The 20724-nt window shown below is 51.8% G+C and overlaps 2 protein-coding genes across 8 annotated transcripts in view; one reads left to right on the top strand and one right to left on the bottom strand.

Annotated features, from left to right (window-relative positions):
* Positions 1-4269, top strand: part of COPG2 (COPI coat complex subunit gamma 2) — a 34048-nt gene extending 29779 nt beyond the window's left edge. The window contains exons 22-25 of one of the 2 annotated variants that reach the window (XM_054050079.1): positions 1166-1304; positions 2290-2388; positions 3852-4026; positions 4119-4269. In XM_054050079.1, coding sequence (XP_053906054.1) covers positions 1166-1304; positions 2290-2388; positions 3852-3982 — 369 coding nt within the window. In that variant the 3' untranslated portion in view covers positions 3983-4026; positions 4119-4269. Of the gene's footprint in view, positions 1-1165; positions 1305-2289; positions 2389-3851 lie in introns of both variants that reach the window. The other variant, XM_054050070.1, reaches the window with a different exon arrangement.
* A 190-nt stretch (positions 4270-4459) lies between these two features.
* Positions 4460-20419, bottom strand: MEST (mesoderm specific transcript). Of its 6 annotated transcripts, none has more exons than XM_054050091.1 (12): positions 20018-20419; positions 18008-18029; positions 17159-17238; positions 15685-15762; positions 14532-14668; positions 14133-14191; positions 12890-12930; positions 11875-11945; positions 10556-10657; positions 9607-9683; positions 7907-7970; positions 4460-7315 (listed from the first exon to the last, which is right to left on the bottom strand). In XM_054050091.1, the coding sequence occupies exons 1-12, from the start codon at positions 20381-20383 to the stop codon at positions 7198-7200; spliced, it is 1215 nt and encodes a 404-aa protein (XP_053906066.1). In that variant the 5' UTR covers positions 20384-20419; the 3' UTR covers positions 4460-7197. The 6 variants fall into 6 exon arrangements, with proteins under 6 accessions (XP_053906066.1, XP_053906100.1, XP_053906075.1 ...); XM_054050125.1 differs by having other exon boundaries at positions 17875-18029; positions 20018-20140; XM_054050100.1 differs by lacking the exon at positions 10556-10657.
* Between the last annotated feature and the right edge of the window lie 305 nt (positions 20420-20724).

Here is a 20724-nt window from a genome sequence, read left to right on the forward strand (position 1 = left end):
AGAAAGAAATATCTTCAGTGTCTTTTTTCAGAATGGTGGCATAATCTTTCCACCCCAGGCATTTGCTTTTGTTTACTGTATTCATGTCATCAATCTTGAAATACAAGTCAGATCTCAGGAATCCCCAACATAAGAAGGAGATGGAACTGTTGAAACAGGTCCAGAGGAGGCCACCAAGATGATCTGAGCACTGGAGCACCTCTGCTATGCAGACAGGCTGAGAGAGTTGGGGTTGTTCAGCCTGGAGAAGAGAAGGCTGTGGGGAGATCTTAGAGCGGCTTCCAGGACCTGAAGGGGCTCCAGGAAAGCTGAGGAGGGACTTTTTTAACAAGGGCATTGAGTTACAGGATGAAGGGGAATAGCTTTAAATTGGAAGGAGAAGATTGAGATTAGACATTAGGAAGAAATGGTTCATCATGAGGATGGTGAGGCCCTGGCACAGGTTGCCCAGGAACACTGTGGCTGCCCCATCCCTGGAGGTGTTCAAGGCCAGGTTGGATTGGGTTTTGAGCCACCTGGTCTGGTGGGAGGTGTCCCTGCCCATGGCAGGGGTTGGAACTGGATAGGCTCCCTTCCAACCCAAACCACTGATTCTATGAATGTATTTACCTTTTGGGCTTTCAGGGAGTAAAGGCTCCTGTGTTCTGAGAAAGCCAATTTCTTCGGATACCCAGTGAGGCCTAGAATAGGCTTTGAATCACAAAACCATCGCCAAATTTTTTGCTCTGCTTTCATCTCGCTGATGGTTTTGTGTAAATGGTTTTAAGCTTTATGAATGACCACCATAAATACTAGTTTTCCTCTCTTCTTTTTAGATTCTATTATCACGTGCTTCTGAAATTAAAGCCAGGCATGCCAGAGTTGTCTGGGCAAAGTGCTGTTTTTTCTCTTCTTTCTTTCCTTCTTTCTTTCCTTCTTTCTTTCCTTCTTTCTTTCCTTCTTTCTTTCCTTCTTTCTTTCCTTCTTTCTTCCCTTCTTTCTTCCCTTCTTTCTTCCCTTCTTTCTTCCCTTCTTTCTTCCCTTCTTTCTTCCCTTCTTTCTTCCCTTCTTTCTTCCCTTCTTTCTTCCCTTCTTTCTTTCCTTCTTTCTTTCCTTCTTTCCTTTTTTAAAGACCAGGATCATTTCTGTAACTGGCAGCTGAAAATCTCCTTTGCTTTTCTCTCAGTTGGAAGATTTGGAGGTGACCGTGTCTGATCACATCCAGAAGGTTTTAAAGCCCAACTTTGCAGCTGCATGGGAAGAAGTGGGGGATAACTTTGAGAAAGAAGAAACTTTTGCGCTTAGTTCAATTAAAACCCTTGACGGTGAGATGATCTCTCATTTATTCGTGACCCACATAGTAAACCTGATAAATCTGCCATGCTGGAGATACAGTTAGTGTGGCAGGAGGAGAATTTGATGCCTTCCAATGTGACATTATATCCCAGCAACAAGGCTTTGTGTGGCAGTTTTGTGTTGGGATTACAGTGAACGGAAACTTGGCAGCTTGAGGAGGCTGGTTGAAGAGAGGGGTGCATCCCTCAGCTCTTAAGTAAGAGAAGGGATATGGCAAGGTGGGTGTATTGGTGATAACCAAGATAATCCAAAGAAGTAAGACCAGCAGGGTGAGGGAGGGGATTCTGCCCCTCTACTCTGCTCTGGTGAGACCCCACCTGGAGCCCTGCATTCAATTCTGGAGTCCTCAGCACAGGAAGGACATGGAGCTGTTGGAGCGAGTCCAGAGGAGGCCATGGAGATGATCTGAGGGCAGGAGCACTTGCTGTATGAGAACAGGCTGAGAAAGTTAAGGTTGTTCAACTTGGAGAAAAGAGAAGGTTCCGAGGAGACCTTCTGGCAGCCTTCCAGTACTGTAGGGAACATACAAGAAAGCTGGGGAGGGGCTCTTGATCAGGGAGTGCAGGGATAGGATGAGGGGGAACGGTTTGAAGCTGAAAGAAGGGAGATTGAGATGAGATCTGAGGAAGAAAGGTTTCCCATGAGGGTGGGGAGGCCCTGGCCCAGGTTGTCCAGAGAAGTCGTGGCTGCCGCATCCCTGGAGGTGTTCAAGGCCAGGTTGGGTAGGACTTTGAGCAACCTGATGTAGTGGGAGGTGTCCCTGCCATAGGCAGGGGTTGGAACTGGATGGGCTTTGAGGTCCTTTCCAACTCAAACCATTCTATGATTCTAGAATGAACAGAAATGGTTAAAGCACATGGGTGCTTAGAGAATGTTCTTCAATTTCAAACTAGTTCTCACAGAAAGCTTGGCACCAACCCGGTGGTAATTTTCTCCTTCCATCTCTGAATGCAGAGGCTGTCAATAACATCATTAAGTTCCTGGGCATGCAGCCCTGTGAGAGATCAGATAAAGTGCCGGAGAACAAAAACTCTCACACACTCTACTTAGCCGGTAAGTATTCATGGAGTTCAACTCGATGCTTTCACATTGCTTCCAACCCAAACCATTCTGTGATCCTATGTCCCCACAGATTTTTACTACATGAAGGCAAATGCGTTTTTAGACTCTGCTCTTGTTTAGAGAGGTTTTCTCTATAGGAAGCTGAAGCAAACTGAATGCAGCTGGGACTAATTTGGAGCCCGCTGTTGCTGCTGGGCTGTACTTTATGTCTCTCAGAATGTAGGTATCCTACCTTTGGGAGTGCTGGTGAATCAATCTTTGGAACAAAGAACTGCCAAAGCAGGCACTGAACTGAATTCCTGTTGTTATCCCAGACAGGGGTTCCTATGACCATCTTGTTTTCAAGTTCTTGTCACTAAAGGCACATCTGGAATTGACCTACAAGAAAGCTGGAGAGGGACTATTCATAAAGGCATGTGGTGATAGGACAAGGGGTAACAGGTATAAACTGGAGAGGGGCAGATTTAGGCTTGATATTAGGAAGAATTTCTTCACCATGAGAGTGGTGAGACACTGGAACAGGTTGCCCAGGGAAGTTGTGGCTGCCCCATCCCTGGAGGTGTTCAAGGCCAGGTTGGATGGGCCTTGGTCAGCCTGATCTAGTGGGAGGTGTCCCTGCCCATGGCAGGGGATTGGAACTGGATGATCTTTAAGGTCCCTTCCAACCCGAACTATTCTGTGATTCTATGCATTACCCACAACTTGTTTAGTGACTGCTCTCCAGTCTTTGGACCTTCCCTGGAGGTTCTCTGTGAAACTTTACTGCAGTGGTTAAAGCAAAACCACAATGAACATAGCACATAGTGGTCTGATAGAAATGTTGGATCTCAGTTTATTTCAGGCAGAGAATTGGTAACTCCAGTTCTGTCTGCATAGGGACGGAAGTGGACTTGGAGGGATGAGGAAGTGGGCCTGGAGGTGGCTCATCCCAGTCTGATTTGCCTCCAGGAGCACCACTTCCAAGCTCTCAAGTAGCAGCATAGGAGGGCTTTTCCTTCCTTTGGGAGGTATTTAAAAGATGGGTTGACGAAGTGCTCAGGGACATGGTTTAGTGGCAGATAGGAATGGTTGGACTCAAATGATCCAAGAGGTCTTTCCAACCTGATGATTCTGCGATTCATTGCAAGGGTGCTGAGCCCATGGGCTGTGCCTTCACAGCAGGATTATGTTGCCTTCTCAAACCAGAAGTGAGCTCCAGCTGCCCACTTTCTGGTTTCTACCTATTTAAATCAGTCTGAGCCCTCCAGCAGTGCTGGCTGACACTGTTTATTCCATAATCTTCAGTTTTGGCCTCAAGAGCTTAGGGGATTTGGTGGTTTTGGTATATTTTAGTCATTATACCCCCTCTCTACAACTGGCTGTAGACTGAATCTGTCTCGTACTCCCCAAGCCGTTGGCTCTGGGGTCGCTGAGGCTCTCTCACAGTAACCTCTCAAGCGTTTCTTTGTCCCTAGGTGTGTACCGAGGCAGCTGTGATGTGCTGGTAAGGTCCAGGCTTGCTCTAGGAGACGGTGTCACCATGCAGGTGACAGTTCGAAGTAAGGAAGAAACACCTGTAGACGTCATCCTGGCTTCTGTAGGCTGAGCATTCCAGCGCTTCGACTGCGGTGGAAACCTTCGCAAGCACTGGTTGGTTAATTGCTGGGTATCGAGAGCCTCTCTGTCCTTCTGCATGTAGTTTTTACTCCTCGATTTGGTAACTATTTTGTATGCTGTTACAGTAGGGGCTGGTTCGGAGCCTCGCCCGTGTCCCTTCCCTCGTTATCACTTACACATTCTCATCTAACTTATTGCATCTCCGGCCACTTGCAGTAGAGCAGGGAAGAGAAAGGATGCAGCTGGTAAGAAAATGGAATCAAAACTTTTGTCAAAATGGATTTTTATTAACAGAAAATAAACACTCATCCAGGTGGTGGAGTTCTTATGAATTACTGTTAATAAAATAGAAATTTCTTGTTCTAATTCTGTCTGCTTCGGTATAGAAAAAGGAGCCCCTAATGGCTATTTGCTCAGCAGAACCCACTTACTCCTCCAGGGATGCTATTGAATTTCAAACAGCAGCAGCTGAAAACCACACGCAACCTATAATTTTACAGTTTCTTGATGACTGTTTCCTCTGTTACACACAGAAAAATCAGTCTAAAGAGAGATTGATCTTCGCCTATCAAGGTATATTCCACTCTCTGAGCCTTAGGTCAAACAATACAGTGCAGCCTTTTCCTGGGCTCAAAGATGTGAAATATCCTGTATCAAAAGCAGGGAAGAGAGGGGAAAAGAGGGACCTTGCGATGGTTTCCTTGCGAGGGAAGTCCTGGATTTTCTCTGCTGATGAACCAGTGTTTCTTTAGTTGTCAAAAGGTGTTTCTTTAGTTGTCAGGTGGGGTGAGGAAAGAAGAAATCCTATTTTAATGCTTATTTAAACACCTATCTCAGATCACTGTGGCTGGAATAGCTGCTGCTCGGAACACCTTGGTCTTTGCTAGGGCCAGTATTGCACATTCTGCTTGTTCAAGTGAACGGGGTATGAGCCTGATCTGGCAGAGCTGTGCCACGAGCTTTGGCGAAGCCACAGTCCCAGGAGCACAGCATCACCTCTAGTTGTTGAACGGAAAATCAGAGAAACAAGAGCTGTGGGAAAAACATGAAGTTTAGAGCTTGCCTTTGGGTAACTGGCTAGGAAATAGGGATTACTGAAAATCCTACACCTGGGTCGGGGCAATCTGTGGTTTCAATACAAGCTGGGGGATGATGTGATTGAGAGCAGCCCTAAGAAGGACTTGGGGTGCTGGGGAATGAGCAGCTCAACGTGAGCTGGCCACGTGCGCTCGCAGCCCAGAAACCACCCATGTCCTGGGCTGCATCCAAAGCAGCATGGCCAGCAGGGAGGGAGGGGATTCTGCCCCTCTATTCCTCTCTGGTGAGACCTTATCTGAAGGATTGTGTCCAGTTCTGGAATCCTCAATGTAAGAAGGAGATGGAGCTGTTGGAATGGGTCCAGAGGAGTCTACAAGGATGATGCGAGGGCTGGAGCACCTCCCATACGAAGATAGGCTGAGAGAGGTTGGGGGTTGTTCAGTCTGGAGAAGAAAAAGCTCTGGGGAGACTTTAGTGCGATTTTCCAGTACCTGAAGGGGCTCCAGGAAAGCTGGGGAGGGACTGTTTACAAGGGCCTGGAGTGACAGGATGAGGGGGAATGGCTTTAAATTGGAAGGGGGAAGATTTAGATTAGACATTAGGAAGAAATTCTTCCCCATGATGGTGGGGAGGCCCTGGAACAGGTTGCCCAGGGAAGTTGTGGCTGCCCCATCCCTGGAGGTGTTCAAGGCCAGGTTGGATGGGGCCTTGGGCAGCCTGATCCAGTGGGAGGTGTCCCTGCCCATGGCAGGGGGTTGGAACTGGATGATCTTTTAAGATCCCTTCGAACCCAAACTATTCTATGATTTTATGATTCTATGAAAACATAGTTATGGTGCCTTAAATGCCCCTTTGTGGGTGCAGAGCATCATTGCCCGTTTTGGGCATTAGAGACCCAGCTCTCCTGCTGTATTTAGTCTTGGTAAACTTGGTTTTAAATTCTTCAAACCTGACAAGCTGGTCAAGCATCGTAATGCCTGGCAGCTTAAATGAGTCTGCTTGCACAGGAACCTGAAAACCAGAGCAACATCCATCTTGGGAATACACGCATCGGCCCTTGGCTGCCAGTGGTCCCATCTGTGACAGCAAAGGCCAGTAAGGACTCTTGGACTGACCCACGTGCTCTCTCTCCCCTCAGGTACTTCTCTTCTCCCTTGAGCCCTTCTGGCCCTAAACTTGGATTGGAGAGGAGTGCTAGAGAGCTGCCTGGAGGAGAAAGACCTGGGGATGTTGATTGTTAGTCAGCTGAACATAAGCCAACAGTGGCCCAAGTGGCCGAGAAGGCCAATGGTGTCTTGGCTTGTATCAGAAACAGCGTGACCAGCAGGAGCAGGGAAGTGATTGTGCCCCTGGACTCAGTATTAGTGAGGCTACACCTCGAATCCTGGGTTCACTTTTGGGCCCCTCACTTGAAGAAGGATATTGAGGGGCTGGAGCGTGTCCAGAGAAGGGCAACAAAGCTGGTGAAGAGTTAGGAGCATAAGCCTTGTGAGGAGCTGCTGAGGAACTGTTTAGTCTGGAGAAAAGGAGGCTGAAGGGAGACCTTGTCACTGTCTACAACACCCTGAAGAGGTTGTAGTGAGGTGGGTGTTGGTCTCTTCTCCCTGGTAGCCAGTGACAGGACAAGGAGAAATGGCCTCAAGATGCACCAGGGAAGATTTAGGTTGGATATTAGGAGGAATTTCTTTACTGTAAGGGTTGTTAAGCGCTGGCAGAGGCTGCCCAGGGAGGTGGTTGAGTCCCCATCCCTGGAGGTGTTTAAAAGAAGAGTAGGTGTCGTACTTGGGGACATGAGCTGGTGGCAGGCTTCTCAGGGCTGGATTGATGGTTGGACTTGATGATCTTAAAGGTCTTTTCCAACCGAAACCATTGCATGATTCTGTTCTATAACACAGCCAGAGGCCAGTCAGGAAGCAAGGTGAGCACAGGATGGGTTAAACTGTCAGTGTCCTGCAACTCTACTTAAAGTGACAGATTTGTCTATGCCTCCCTGCAGGCTCCTCTTTTTACAGTGCTCAGTGGTTTTAACTGCATCAAGCAGCAGTTTGGCAGCCAAAGATCAGGGTGTTGAGTCCAAATTGTTAGATCTGGAGATAAAAATCAAGGTTTCTTCCTGGTCCCAAAGCCTGATTCATTAACAGAGAGCGAGAACTGAGCTGCAGCGGCTCAGAAGGAGTTGATGAAGTTCAGATATGCATTCAGGAAGCCCGTTGGATCCTCCAGCTGTGGATAGTGGCTTATGTGATCATCCAGCACAGACACCGTGGACATGGGAAGCACCTTCCTGTTGGAAGAACGCAGCAAGGCTTTAGCACGGGAGCTGCAGCTCAGCCCGCAACCAGCCAGATGCCACTGCTGAGGAAGACAGAACCCTTTTGCACAGCTGGGATTCTGCCCAGAATATGGTTTTAGCACCAAAAGAAGCCCTGTAGAAGCCTCAGTTGATCACAATTCCAAGTGCTGAAGAGAGAACTCTACCTTGGTGGATAAATCTTGCTGCTGTCTGAGGGGGTTTTCAAATGTCACCATCCCTGGAGGTATTCAAAAGACGGGTAGATGAGGTGCTTAGGGACATAATTTAGTGGCAGATAGGAATGGTTTGACTCGATAATCTAAGAGGTCTTTTCCAACCTAGTTATTCTGCGATTCTATGTATGATTGATTGGACTGAGAATTGTGACTTTGATGCCTAAAATGGGGAAGTAATTTCCAGACTGCAGATGGCTCTGACTGAATCCCCTGGCTGTGCAGGTTACAGGTGGGAATTAAAACCAGGCTCGATGAAAAAGGAATGGAAGGAAAAGGCTGAGACAAAAACCTCCCTCCAAATGAACCCCCAGTTGTCTATTCCTGCTTTGTGGTGGGATTGACTTACTTGTAAAGCTGCAGAAACTCTGGGTGCGGATTCACAGGGTCCAGGGGCCCATAGATGAGGTGCACTGCAAGACAGAAGTACAGACAGAGCTTTTGTATCCACAGGCAACCCTAAACTAAGCCAAGGAAGACTGTTCCAGACATGTTCCTCCCTAGCATGGAAGAGGGATCTGGACACGCTGGACCTATGGGCTGAGGTCAACGGTACGAGGTTCAATAAGGCCAAGGGCCAGGTCCTGCATGTGGGATACAACAACCCTGTGCAGCTCCAGGCTTGGGGAAGAGCGGCTGGAAAGCTGCCCAGAAGAAAAAGACCTGGAGGCACTGGTTGACAGCAGCTGACCATGAGCCAGCAGTGGCCCATGTGGCCAAGAAGGCCAACAGCATCCTGGCTTGGATCAGCCATGGTGTGGCCAGGAGAGGCAGGGAAGGGATTGTCCCCATGGACTCAGCATCAAATCTTGGGTTCAATTTTGGGCCCCTTGCTCCAAGAAGGACCTTGAGGGGCTGGAGCATGGCCGGAAAAAGGAACGGAGCTGGGGAAGGGTCTGGAGCCCAGGGGTTCTGGGAGTAGCTGAAGGACCTGGGACTGTTTAGTCTGGAGAACAAGAGGCTGAGGGGAGACCTCATTGCTATCTGCTGCTCCTGGAAAGGAGGTTGGAGCCAGGTGTGGGTTAGGTTCTGCTCCCATGTAACAAGTGGTAGGATGAGAGGAAATGGCCTCAAGTTCTGCCAAGGGAGGTTTAGATTGGATATCAGGAAAACTTTCTTTAATGAAAGAGTGGGGAAGCCCTGGCAGAGGCTGTCAAGGACAGTGGTAGAGTCCCCATCCCTGGAGATGTTCATAAAAACCTGTAGATGTGGCACTTCGGGACATGGTTATTAGGCATGATTGGATGTGATCGTAGAGATCTTTTCCAACCTTAATGATTCTGTGATTCCTGCTGCTGAAAGAGCTCCTGCTTCTGTGCCCTGGGGTCAAGTTCAGCCTCCAACCTTCAAGCAAACAAACCTTTCCTTGACTGCTTGCACCTTCTCTTGAGCTTGAAAATACCTCGGCTTCCCTGGCGGCAGCTGGAGAAAAGGGGGCTGTGGACCAGCCTCTAAAGGAGAATTTCCTTTGCTCAGTGGAACAGACTTGGTTTTTCTCTTCCCTTAACAAGCTCACAGGTCTCTGCTGTAACCAATCCTTAAACTGGAGCAGAGAAGTTGGCCTCCAGGAAAGCTGGGGCAGGGTTCTTTATCATGGAATGCAGGGATAGGATGTGGGGGGAATGGTTTGAAGCTGAGAGAGGGGAGATTGAGATGAGATCTTAGGGAGAAATGTTCTCCTATGAGGGTGGGGAGGCCCTGGAACAGGTTGCCCAGGGAAGTTGTGGCTGCCCCATCCCTGGCGGTGTTCAAGGCCAGGTTGGATGGGACTTGGAGCAACCTGATCCAGTGGGAGGTGTCCCTGCCCATGGCAGGGGTTGGAACTGGATGGGCTTTGAGGTCCCTTCCAACCCAACCCATTCTATGATTCTAAGTTTGTGATGCTACCCCCTGCAAAAAAATGGATTTGAGCCACGTAATCCTCATTAGATAACGAGAGGCTCCAGCTATTAGTGGAAGGAGCCAGCACCAAGCCTCAGTGCCTGCAGGTGACAGGGGCGATTCCCAATCTCCCAACCAGTAAATCAAGGAAAATGAATTCCTACTTACATGGGACAGAAGTGGACATCAAAGCCCCAACCCAGCGGTCTCTGTGCTTCTTTCTCTGGTTTATGTACTGCAAAATACTGTAGAGAAACCTGTTGTTACGCAGCAGATGCCCATGAAACAAGGTGGAATCTGCACTTCTCATTGTTACAGCAAGACAAAATCAGTCTGCTGACCATATCCATAGTCTGGGGAGTGAGAGGATGAGGTTTGAATCCTTCACAGCTGAGATGGAATCAAATTTGGGTCCTCTGTTCCCAGTCAAATGCCACTGGGTTGTAAAAGGGGAACTCATGGATGTCCCATCCCTGGAGGTGTTCAAGGCCAGGTTGGATGGGGCTTTGAGCAACCTGATCCAGTGGGAGGTGTCCCTGCCCCTGGAAGAGAGGGGTTGGAACTGGATGGTCTTTAAGGTCCCTTCCAACCCAAACCATTCTATGACTTGCTTGGAGATTGTCCCAAGTGAGAGGAGAGAAGATTTTGCACAGTGAGGGAGGATATGCACAAGCCCCACAGAACAAGGATGCTGAACTCACAACCAAGAACCCAAGCTCCTTCCAGAAGTTGCAAACTGGAGAAAACCAGATTTAGCTCCAGTTGTTAGCAAAACCCCACAGATTCAAGCCCCTAATTTCCAAAGAAGAAAACAACCCACATTCTACGTCTCCAGTGTTGTCCTTCTCCCAGTGTGTGCAGGCTCTGTTTGTTCTGACTCCAGATTTCATTTCCCTTCCTTGCATCATCCTAGCAAGAATCCCTGCTCCTACATCACAACCCAGCTCTTTTTTTTGGTGTGCAGTGATGGTCCCAGACACCAACAGACGCAGCTGGAGGCTCTGGGGAGCCCTGGCTGAGGTCTGGTTAGCTCAGAGCCGTGCTGTGGCTTTGTGGCTTTGTCTGCAAACAGAGGGACGTAAAACTAAGCTGGTACAACAAATTAATGGTGACCTACCTGTCAACAACGAGATTGCCATCGTTGGTCCGCACTGCCGTCCACATGTCCCAGTACTCTGCCTGTGAAGGCTGTGTGTAGGGCCCAAAGACTGCCCTGAGCCTGGAAAAGAAGAGTTCAGAACGGCACGGCAGGAGCTGGGTTAGTGTAGGGCTCAAAAACTAGCCAAAATCCAGTCATAGAATCATAGAATCATTAGGTTGGAAAAGACCTTTGAGATCGTCAAGTCCAACCGTACCTGTCCACTACTAAACCACATTCCTGAGTACCTCATCTCCTCATCTTCTATACCCCTCCAAGGATGGAGACTCCCCACCTCCCTGGGCAGCCTCTGCCAGTCCTTGAGAACCCTTTAGGTGAAGAAATTTTTCCTGATTCTGATCTGAACCTGCCGTGGCGCAGCTTGAGGCCATTTCCTCTCATTCTATTGCTTGTCACTTGTGGGAAGAGACCAAGACCCACACCATGACAACCTCCTTTTACAGAGTTGTAAACAGTGGTGCAGTTTCCCCTCAGCCTCCTCCAGGCTAAACAACCCCAGGTCTCTCAGCTGCCTATCATAACCCTTGTTCTCCAGCCCCTTCACCAGCTTCATTCCCCTTCTTGGGGAGTCATAGAATGGTTTGGGTTGGAAAGGACTTCAAAGACCATCTCGTTCCAACCCCTCTGTCATGGGCAGGGACATCTCCCACTGGACCAGGCTGCTTCAAAGCCTTGACCAGTCGAGCGCTTCCAGCTTCCACTCTGAAATCCGTGGGTGCAAACACAGCATCACGAGTCCCCAAGTTTGGACTTTTTGGGCTTTTGGGGGAAAAAAGTAGGTTAGCAACATCTGATAGAAATATATATCTGATTGTGGGCCATATGCAGCGTGCGGTTAGGGGTTTCATTGTCTCTGTCACACGTGCAAGTCCAAGACTCTTGGAAGAGAAGGATTTCAGCATACGGTGAAAAGACGTGGTTTATTATTTGGCTTTGCCAATGTGGAGAGGAAACGGCATGGAGGATCAAGGTCATTTAAATCCAGGGGCAAATCACTGAATCGCTTGTTTGGAAAAGACCAACCGTACATGTCCACTACTAAACCAGATCCCTGAGCACCTCATCTCCCCGAGCACCTCATGTCCCCGTGCACCTCATGTCCCCGTCTTTTAGACACCTCCAGGGATGGGGACTCCACTACCTCCCTGGGCAGCCTCTGCCAGTGAACAGGAAGTCACCTGCCAAACACCCACTACACTAATTCCTACGTCAGCCACCTCTGCTTGGCTCACCCTCCCTGTACCGACTGTGCCCAGCAGCACATAGTCCCCACTCACCCTCTGGAGAAGAAAAAGAAGTTCATCAGCCGCGTGATGATGGGGGACAGCAACCCCCCATCCTTGAGGATCTTGGGCAGAAGGAAAAAAGGAGACAGCACCACTTGGTATCGCACAGATGGGTAAATCCTGCCTCCCAGGAGGGCTTTTCCCCTCAGTTCCCTGTATTGCAGCAATTTCCCAGCTAGACCCGACCCTTGGTATTGCTGAGATAGAATCATAGAATGGTTTGGGTTGGAAGGGACCTCAAAGCCCATCCAGTTCCAACCCCTGCCATGGGCAGAGACACCTCCCACTGTATCAGGCTGCTCAAAGCCCCATCCAACCTGGCCTTGAACACCTCCAGGATGGGGCAGCCACAACTTCCCTGGGCAACCTGTGCCAGTGTCTCACCACTCTCATTGTGAAGAAATTCCTCCTTACATCCAGTCTAAATCTGCCCTCTCCAATTTACACCATTCTCCCTCTTCCTGTCACTTTGTGAACAGTTCCTCCTCAGCTTTCATGTAGCCCCTTCAGGTACTGGAAGCTGCTCTAAGGTCTCCCCAGAGCCTTCTCTTCTCCAGGCTGAACATCCCCAACTCCCTCAGCCTGTCCTCACAGCAGAGATGCTCCAGCCCTTGGATCATCTCCATGGTCTCCTTTGGATTCACTCTAACATATCCATGTCCTTCCTGTGCTGAGGCCCCAGAACTGAATCCAGCTGAGGTCTCACCAGAGCAGAGCAGAGCAGAGGGGCAGGATCACCTCCCTCAACCTGCTGATCACACAGCTTTAGATGCACGTGAGCTCTCAGCAGTGATCCATCAGTGATTACCGAGGATGTTTGGATGATATCACAACCAGGCAGCACCTGTATCTCCCAATTTCCTTTAATGATGCCTGTAAGCAGCTTGGTGCCATTACTGAAGTGGGAAAAGCAGAAGGCATCTGAGCCTGGTGAAGTGCCAAACACATGAAGCCAAACTTCTGCTTGAGGGACAGTTCAGTATGAATGAAGCAGGGAGCAGCTTACCTTCTGGATGAAGCGGGGGTAGTGCGTCTCGGGGAAAATCCCTGGAAGAATGTCAGAGAACAGAGTTAGATTCATAGAATAGTTTAGGTTGGAAGGTACCTTAAAGATCATCCAGTTCCAACCCCTTGCCATGGGTAGGGACACCTCCCACTGGATCAGACTGCCCAAGGCCCCGTCCAACCTGGCCTTGAACACCTCCAGGGATGGGGCAGTCACAACTTCCCTGGACAACCTGTGCCAGGGCCTCACCACTCTCATCATGAAGAAATTCCTCATGTCCAGTCTAAATCTGCCCCTTTCCAGCTTATACCCATTGCCCCTTGTACCGTCACTCCAGGCCCTTGTAAAAAGTCCCTCCCCAGCTTTCCTGGAGCCCCTTCAGGTACTGGAAGGTCGCTATAAGGTCTCCCTGGAGCCTTCCCTTCCCCAGCCAGAACAACCCCAACTCTCTCAGCCTGTCCTTCTATGGGAGCTGCTCCAGCCCTCACATCATACTTGTAGCCTCCTCTGGACCCATTCCAACAGCTCCATCTCCTGCTGGGGATTCCAGAACTGGACCCAGATGAGGTCTCACAAGGGAGGAATAGAGGGGCAGAATCCCCTCCCTCCCTGCTGACCACGCTTCTTTAGATGCAGCCCAGGACATGGTCGGCTTTCTGGGCTGCGAGTGCACATTGATGGCTATAAATCAACCTTCTCATCAACCTGCACCTCGAGTCCTTCTCCTCAGGGCTGCTCTCAATCACATCATCCCCCATCCTGTATTGAAACAGCAGATTGCCCTGACACAGGTGTAGGACCTTGCCCTTGGCTGTGTTGAACCTCATGAGGTTCTCACAGCCCCACTTCTCCAGCTTGTGCAGGTCCCTCTGGATGCCATCTCATCCTTCTGGTGTGACAACTGCACCTCTCAGCTTGTCACCTGCAAACTTGCTGAGGGTGCCCTCGATCTCACTGTCTCTATCATCAATGCCCCTGAGGGACACTTTGGGAGGTTAAAACCACGGATTGCCCCGACCAGTTCCAGAGCTGTAACATTACAAGTACTTTGCTCTGCATCTCGCAGTCTCTTCCCTTCTTTGCAGTGCCACCAGGGACTGATGCACACTTAATTACAGCCCCTTAATTACGTGGGGTTCAGGTGGTGCTTTCTCTTGGGTAATAGAGATGGGAAGGCTATCCACCCTGTGGATTCCCATCCCGCCCCACGGATCCCCATCCCACCACACTGGGAAAACCTTACCTCCATTGGATAAACAGAGGCTATTGATCAAGATGCTTCCAGTTTTATTGTGCTCATACCTGGGGACAGAAGAGAAGAAGGTGAAACACAACAAGACCTTGAGGTCTCAAGAAGTGACTAACCAGCACGTCAAATGAACAGTGTGAGATCATCTCTGTTCTCCTGTTGTCCTTAGTTCGATAAGAGGAGCTCAGGAGGGAACCTGAACATCTTTCCAGACAGGAATTGATGGATGAGAGCCTCAAATCTGCCTCAGATGTGCCTTGAGGCCTCCCAGCCTTCGTTATAGCTTTAAGTACAAGAGAAAGGAGGTTCCTTGCTATGTCCTCCCACTTATCTGCTGGCAGTCATCTTCATAGGGACAACAAAGTGCAGCCAGAGCATCAGCTTAGCAGTGACCTGTGGAGCAGCTCCTGTGCGACCGTATCCCCATAATCGTGGGAGAGGAGATTAATCCGCTGGCGGCGGAGGCCGAGGTGACGCACCAGCCCCTCGACAATGCTGGCTTGCTCGAAGATGGAGTAGCGGTGGGGCCTCTGCAAAGCAAAGCAGGAGAGGAACACACAGGGAGAGCACGACTCACCATGAGCCCATGAACTCCAGAATAAAGACCCGATGGCATCTTGTCCTGGATCAGAAACAGCATGGCCAGCAGGAGCGGGGAAGTGATTGTGCCCCTGTGCTTGGTGTTGGTGAGGCCACACCTCGAATCCTGGGTTCACTTTTAAGCTCCTCACTCCAAGAAGGACATTGAGGGGCTGGAGTGCATCCAAAGAAGGGCAACGAAGCTGGTGAAGGGCTTGGAGAACAAGAGCTATGAGAAGTGACTGAGGGACCTGGGGTTGTTTAGCCTGGAGAAGAGGAGGCTGAGGGAAGACCTTATCACCGTCTACAACTCCCTGCAAGGAAGTTGTAGCGAGGTGGGTGTTTGTCCCTTCTCCCAAGTGACAGGTGACAGGACAAGAGGGAATGGCCTCAAGTTGAACCAGAGCAGGTTCAGATCAGATATCAGGAAAATTTCTTCACCTAAAGGGTTCTTAAGGACTGGCAGAGGCTGCCCAGGGAGGTGGTGGAGTCCCCATCCCTGGAGGGGTTTAAAAGACAGGGAGATGAGGTGCTCAGGGATGTGGTTTAGTAGTGGACAGGTATGGTTGGGCCTGATGATATCAAAGGTCTTTTCCAACCGAGTGATTCTATGATTCTATGATAATATGGGGTGGAGACCAGCAGTTTCTGACCCCAGACCAAGCATTCAGGATATCCCGTGCCAGAGCTGTGTCCACAAGGCCACAGGAGCACTGCTTATGCTCCAAAGAGGTCAAGGAGTGCTTCGGAGTCACCTCAAACCCAAATAAAGTCAAGACAGTGACAGAGCCGAGACCCACCATGCGCCTTCCCCATCCCTTCCACTATTACAATGTCTTATTCCTTTTCCAGATGTAAATGGGAGAAGAAACTGGACTGGAAATGGCAGTTTTCCAGGGATACTGGCACAGCAGAACAACCTCTGGGCCAAAAGCAGCTGCAGAAATCCCCTTCCCAGGCCACTTACAGGTTTGTCGCTGAAACCGAATCCTACGAAATCCAGAGCAATCACCCGGTGAAAACGCTGGGTCAGACCTTCCCAGATCTGAAAAGAGGAGAAATGGATAAAAAAAACCTGGCTGATGGGAATGGAGAGAGGAAAGATATGTGGTGATCCATGAGCATGGACAGCCAAGATCCCCTCCAATCCTCCAGACAGCACCTTCCAGCTCCAAGAATCACAGAATGGAACACCTCCAGGGATGGGGCAGCCACACCTTCCCTGAGCAACCTCTTCCAGTGCCTCACCACTCTCATTGTGAAGAAATTCCTCCTTATGTCTAGTCTAAATCTGCCCCTCTCCAGTTTATACCCATTCCCCCTTGCCCTCTCACTACAGGCCCTTGGAAAAAGTCCCTCTCCAGCTTTCCTGGAGCCCCTTTCAGGAACTGGAAGCTGCTAGAAGCAGCTTCTTAATGTCTAATCTAAATCTTCCCCCTTTCAATTTAAAGCCATTCCCCCTCATTCTGTCACTCCAGGCCCTTGTAAACAGCCCTTCTCCAGCTTTCCTGGAGCCCCTTCAGGTACTGGAAGGTTGCACTAAAGTCTCCCCAGAGCCTTCTCTTCTCCAGGCTGAACAACCCCAACTCTCTCAGCCTGTTCTCACATGGGAGGTTCTCCAGCCCTCTGATCATCTTTGTAGCCTCCTCTGGACCCGTTCCAACAGCTGCATCTCCTTCTTATGTTGAGGATTCCAGAACTGGACACGAAACTCCAGATGAGGTCTCACAAGGGAGGAATAGAGGGGCAGAATCCCCTCCCTCGCCCTGCTGGCCATGCTTCTTGGGATGCAGCCCAGGACACGGGTGGTTCTGGGCTGTGACCACACATTGTTGGCTCATGTCGAGCTTCTCGTTGACCAGCACCATAAGTCCATCTCGTCAGGGCTGCTCTCAATCCCATCACCCCCCAGCCTGTATTGAAACCATGGATTGCTCTGACCCAGGTGTAGGACCTTGCACTTGGCCTTGTTGAACCTCATGAGGTTCACACAGCCCCACTTCTCCAGCTTGTCCAGGTCCCTCTGGATGCCATCTCATCCTTCTGGTGTGACAACTGCCCTACTGAGCTTAGTGTCACCTGCAAACCTGCTGAGGGTACCCTTGATCTCACTGTCTTTATCATTGATGCCCAGAGGGACACTTTGGGAGGTTGAAATTTCCCAATAAACAGCAAGACCACTCCCAAAAAGCCAATAGTTGTGGGTTTTCTCCTGCTTTGGGCTGGAGCATGGGAAAGGGCAATGTGAAATGAGCTTGGCTCCTGTGCATGGGGTCTGGAGAAGAACAGGCTCAATATCCTGGAGCACGGTGGTATCCCCAGCAGAAACTCCTCTGGAGCATCCTAACCCTCCACCCACATCCATCTGCTCCTTCCTAGGAGGCTGAAACGATGAATTTTGCTGACAGCATCCAACCTCTCAGCGCCCTTTCTCCCCTCACCTTGCACCAGTCGTAGCTGGAGGTTGGGAAGCCATGCAGGAGGACAACGATGTCGGAGCTGCCAAGGGCACCGGTTGAATCTGAAGAGGAAATGAGGAGCCTCAGGGTCAGCCTTTCCTCCCCCAGTTTCCTCCTCTGTCAGACAGGCGTTGCCCTCTGCCCTGCTGGAGGCCAACCGGCAGCATGGGGTCACATCTCCTCCTCTCCCAAAACCAAGCATGGCTTTGACTTGCCCTGCAGCTTCCTGGTGCTCGTGTGGCATCAGAAACCCGGCCAGATGAGCCACTGTGGCCACCAGCACTGGCTACTTGATGGAAACCAGGGCTTTTCTCAGCACAAATTAATTGCATCAGCCTCCAAGTTGCCACAATGGGTAACGACTCCTCCATCTAAAAGGGTTTTCCATCTCTTTTCCTTGCTGTGACTCATTGGAGGCTCTCAGGTTCTTTCCTTGTCAACTCCAAGGTGCTGCCAATGCTGCATGAGAACCAACCTTTGTGGCTTCACCCAGTTAAAATGTTTTGATAACGAACAGCCACAATGAGCCTGGATCCACATGGCAGCTACTGCTAAAGCTGTTTGGTTTTGGAGGGGATTTACCACCACCCAGCCTGGCCCTGGGGATGTCCTGGTGCCACCAAGAGGAGCAGAACCCCAAGTCCCGCTCCCCACCAGGACAGATGAGGTGTCCCCAGCACTCGGGACAGCCCCATCACCTCTGTAGAAGATGTTCTGGTTCTTGTAGGTGAAGTAGCCTCCGGAGGACCTCCAGGAGAGAAGAGCTGGGGAGAGCTTGGGGGGCGGGATGTGCAGGTAGACAGCAAGGAGGGGCACGCTCAGCAGCCCTACCTGCACCCACCACTCCTTCATCCTGCAGAAGAGAGTGAGGCACCTGCCTACTGGGGTTTGCTCCACGACTCCCACATCCCCATAACCCACCCCCACGTCCCCCAAACCCCTGTGTCCCCATAAACCACTCCCATCTCCCCATAGCCCCCATCATGTCCCCATAACCCATCCTCACATTGCTCTAACCCACATTCATGTCCCCACAGCCACCTTCCCATTCCCCTAACCCACCTTCATTGCCCCATAACCCACCTTCACCTTCGCTTAACCCACCCCCATGTCTCCATAACCCACCTTCCCATTCCCCTAACCCACCTTCCCATTCCCCTAACCCACCTTCATGTCCCCATAACCCACCCTCATGTCCACCTAACCCACTACCATGTTCTTATAGGCGCCACGTCCCCCCAAGTCACCACCTTGTCCCTACAGCCCCCATGTCCCCATAACTTGGCATATCCCTGAGGTAGTAGGTCCATGACAGAAGGTGGTCTCTGATGTAAAAGTTAGGAGTCTGAGAAGGAATGTGGGTCCCATAGAGGGTCTGAGTGATGGATGTGGCCTCTGTAGGAGGTCTAAGGTGGACATGGATGCCACAGGGGTCCAAGGGGGGCCATGGGTCCCACTGGAGTCTGACAGGGACCCATAGAGGATCTGTGGTGCTACATGGTCCAACAGGGGTGTTGGGGACAACATGGCCCCACTGGGGGCCTGAGTGGGACCTGGGTCCCATTGGGGTCTGAGGGATAAATGTGGCCTCCACAAAAGGTCCAAGGAGGGACATGGTCCCCACTGGGGATCTGAGGACATATAGGGACCCACTGAGGGTCAAACAGGGGACATGGCTCCATAGTGGAGGCTGAATGGGACGTGGGTCCAATTTGTGCTCTGAGGGATGGATGTGGTCCCCATGAGGGGTTTGTGGGGGAACATGGACCCCACTGGGGGTCTGAGGGAGGATGACCTCATATGGGGGCTGAGTGGGACATGGGTCCCTTTTGTGCTCTGAGAGATGGATGTGGCCCTCATGAGGGGTCTGAGGGGGCAGATGGCCCCATGGATGCTGAGGGGTTTGTGACCCCACTGAGGGTCTGTTGGGGGACATGACCTTGTTTGGGGTCTGAGAGATGGATGTGGTCCCCACTGGGTGTCAGAGGGGCAACATGGATCCCACTTGGGGTCTAAGGGAGAACGTGGGACCCATTAGAGGGTTTGAGGGAGCAGATGGCCCCTTCCTCATGGAAGCTGAGTGGTTTGTGACCCCATTGGGGGTCTGATGGGGGACATGACCCTGTTGGAGGTCTGAGAGATGGATGTGTCTCCCATGAGGGGTCTGAGTGGGGGCATGGGATCCACTATGGGGTCTAAGGGAGGACCTCATAGCCTCATAGCAGGGGCTGAGAGGGACGCGGGTCCCCTTTGTGCTCTGAGGGATGGATGTGACCCCCATGAGGGGTCTTGAGGGGGGACATGAGACCTAGTAGGGGTCTAAGAGGGGGACATGAGAGAGGGACGTTGCCCCATGGAAGCTGAGGGGTTTGTGAGCCCACTGGGGGTCTGATGGGGGACATGACCCTGTTGGGGGTCTGAGAGATGTATGTGGCCCACATGAGGGGTCTGAGAGGGGAACATAGGACGCAATGGAGGTCTGGGGGAGGACATGGACACCACAGGGGATCCAAGGGAGTACATGGGACCCACTGGAGGGCTGACAGGGGCACATTGAGGGTCTAAAGTGGGACATAGGCCCCCCCCAAGTGCTGGGGTCAAAGGGAAGCTGAGGGCGGGGCATGGGCACCCCTTTACCCCTCCCGCCCACTCAAAGCCCCGCCCAACCCCGCCCACACCAAAGCACCGCCTCTTCACTTCCCGCCCACGCCCAAAGCCACGCCCCCTCCCAGCACCGCCCAATCACAGCCCAGCCCAAGCCCAGGCCCTGCCCCCGGCTCTGGGAATAAGCCACGCCCACCCCGCCCACCCCTCGCGCCTCGGGCCACGCGCGCGCCTTACCTGGCTCACGGGCTTCCGCCGCGCTCGCGCGCGCACACTGAGCAGAGATGGAGGGCGGGGCCAGCGCCGCTCCCCGCCCCGCACATGCGCAGCCCGGACGCTCCGGCCCCGCCCCTCCCGGCGCCTGGAGCGGTGGCGTCCCCTTCGCGTTGCCCGGCAACGGCTGGAGCGCTGTGATTGGCCGAAGCCGCGACGGGCGGCCAATGGGAGTCCAGCCAGCGCCGCTCCCCGCCTTGCGCATGCGCAGTCCGCACGCTCCTCCTCGCCCCTCCTGCCTTCCCACGCGCGCAGCCGCGGAGTTGGAGCGCTGTGATTGGCCGAGGCCAAGACAGGAGGCAAACAAGGGGCGGGGCCAGTGCCGCGCATGCGCCTTCTGGACGCGCAACCCCTCGCGGTAAGTGAAGGCGGCAACGGCAGGAGGACTCTGATCGAGGCCTCCACGGGCTGCCAATAGAGGCGGGGCTGGCGTCCCTCCCACCTCGCGCATGCGCTATCCGCACTCTCCGACTCGCCCCTCCCTCAGCAGCGGTGTTTGGAGCGCTCTGATTGGCCAAACCTGCGACGGGCGGCCAATGGGGGCTGGGCCAGCGCCGCGCATGTGCTGTGTGGTCGCGCAGCCCCTCGCGACGCGTGCAGCAGTAGCGTCGCCTCCGCGTTGCCTGGCAACAGCCGGAGCGCTCTGATTGGTCGAGGCCTCTGAGGGCTGC

This window comes from Cuculus canorus, chromosome 1 (assembly GCF_017976375.1).
Source record: "Cuculus canorus isolate bCucCan1 chromosome 1, bCucCan1.pri, whole genome shotgun sequence".
In the NCBI taxonomy this organism is placed as follows: domain Eukaryota; kingdom Metazoa; phylum Chordata; class Aves; order Cuculiformes; family Cuculidae; genus Cuculus; species Cuculus canorus.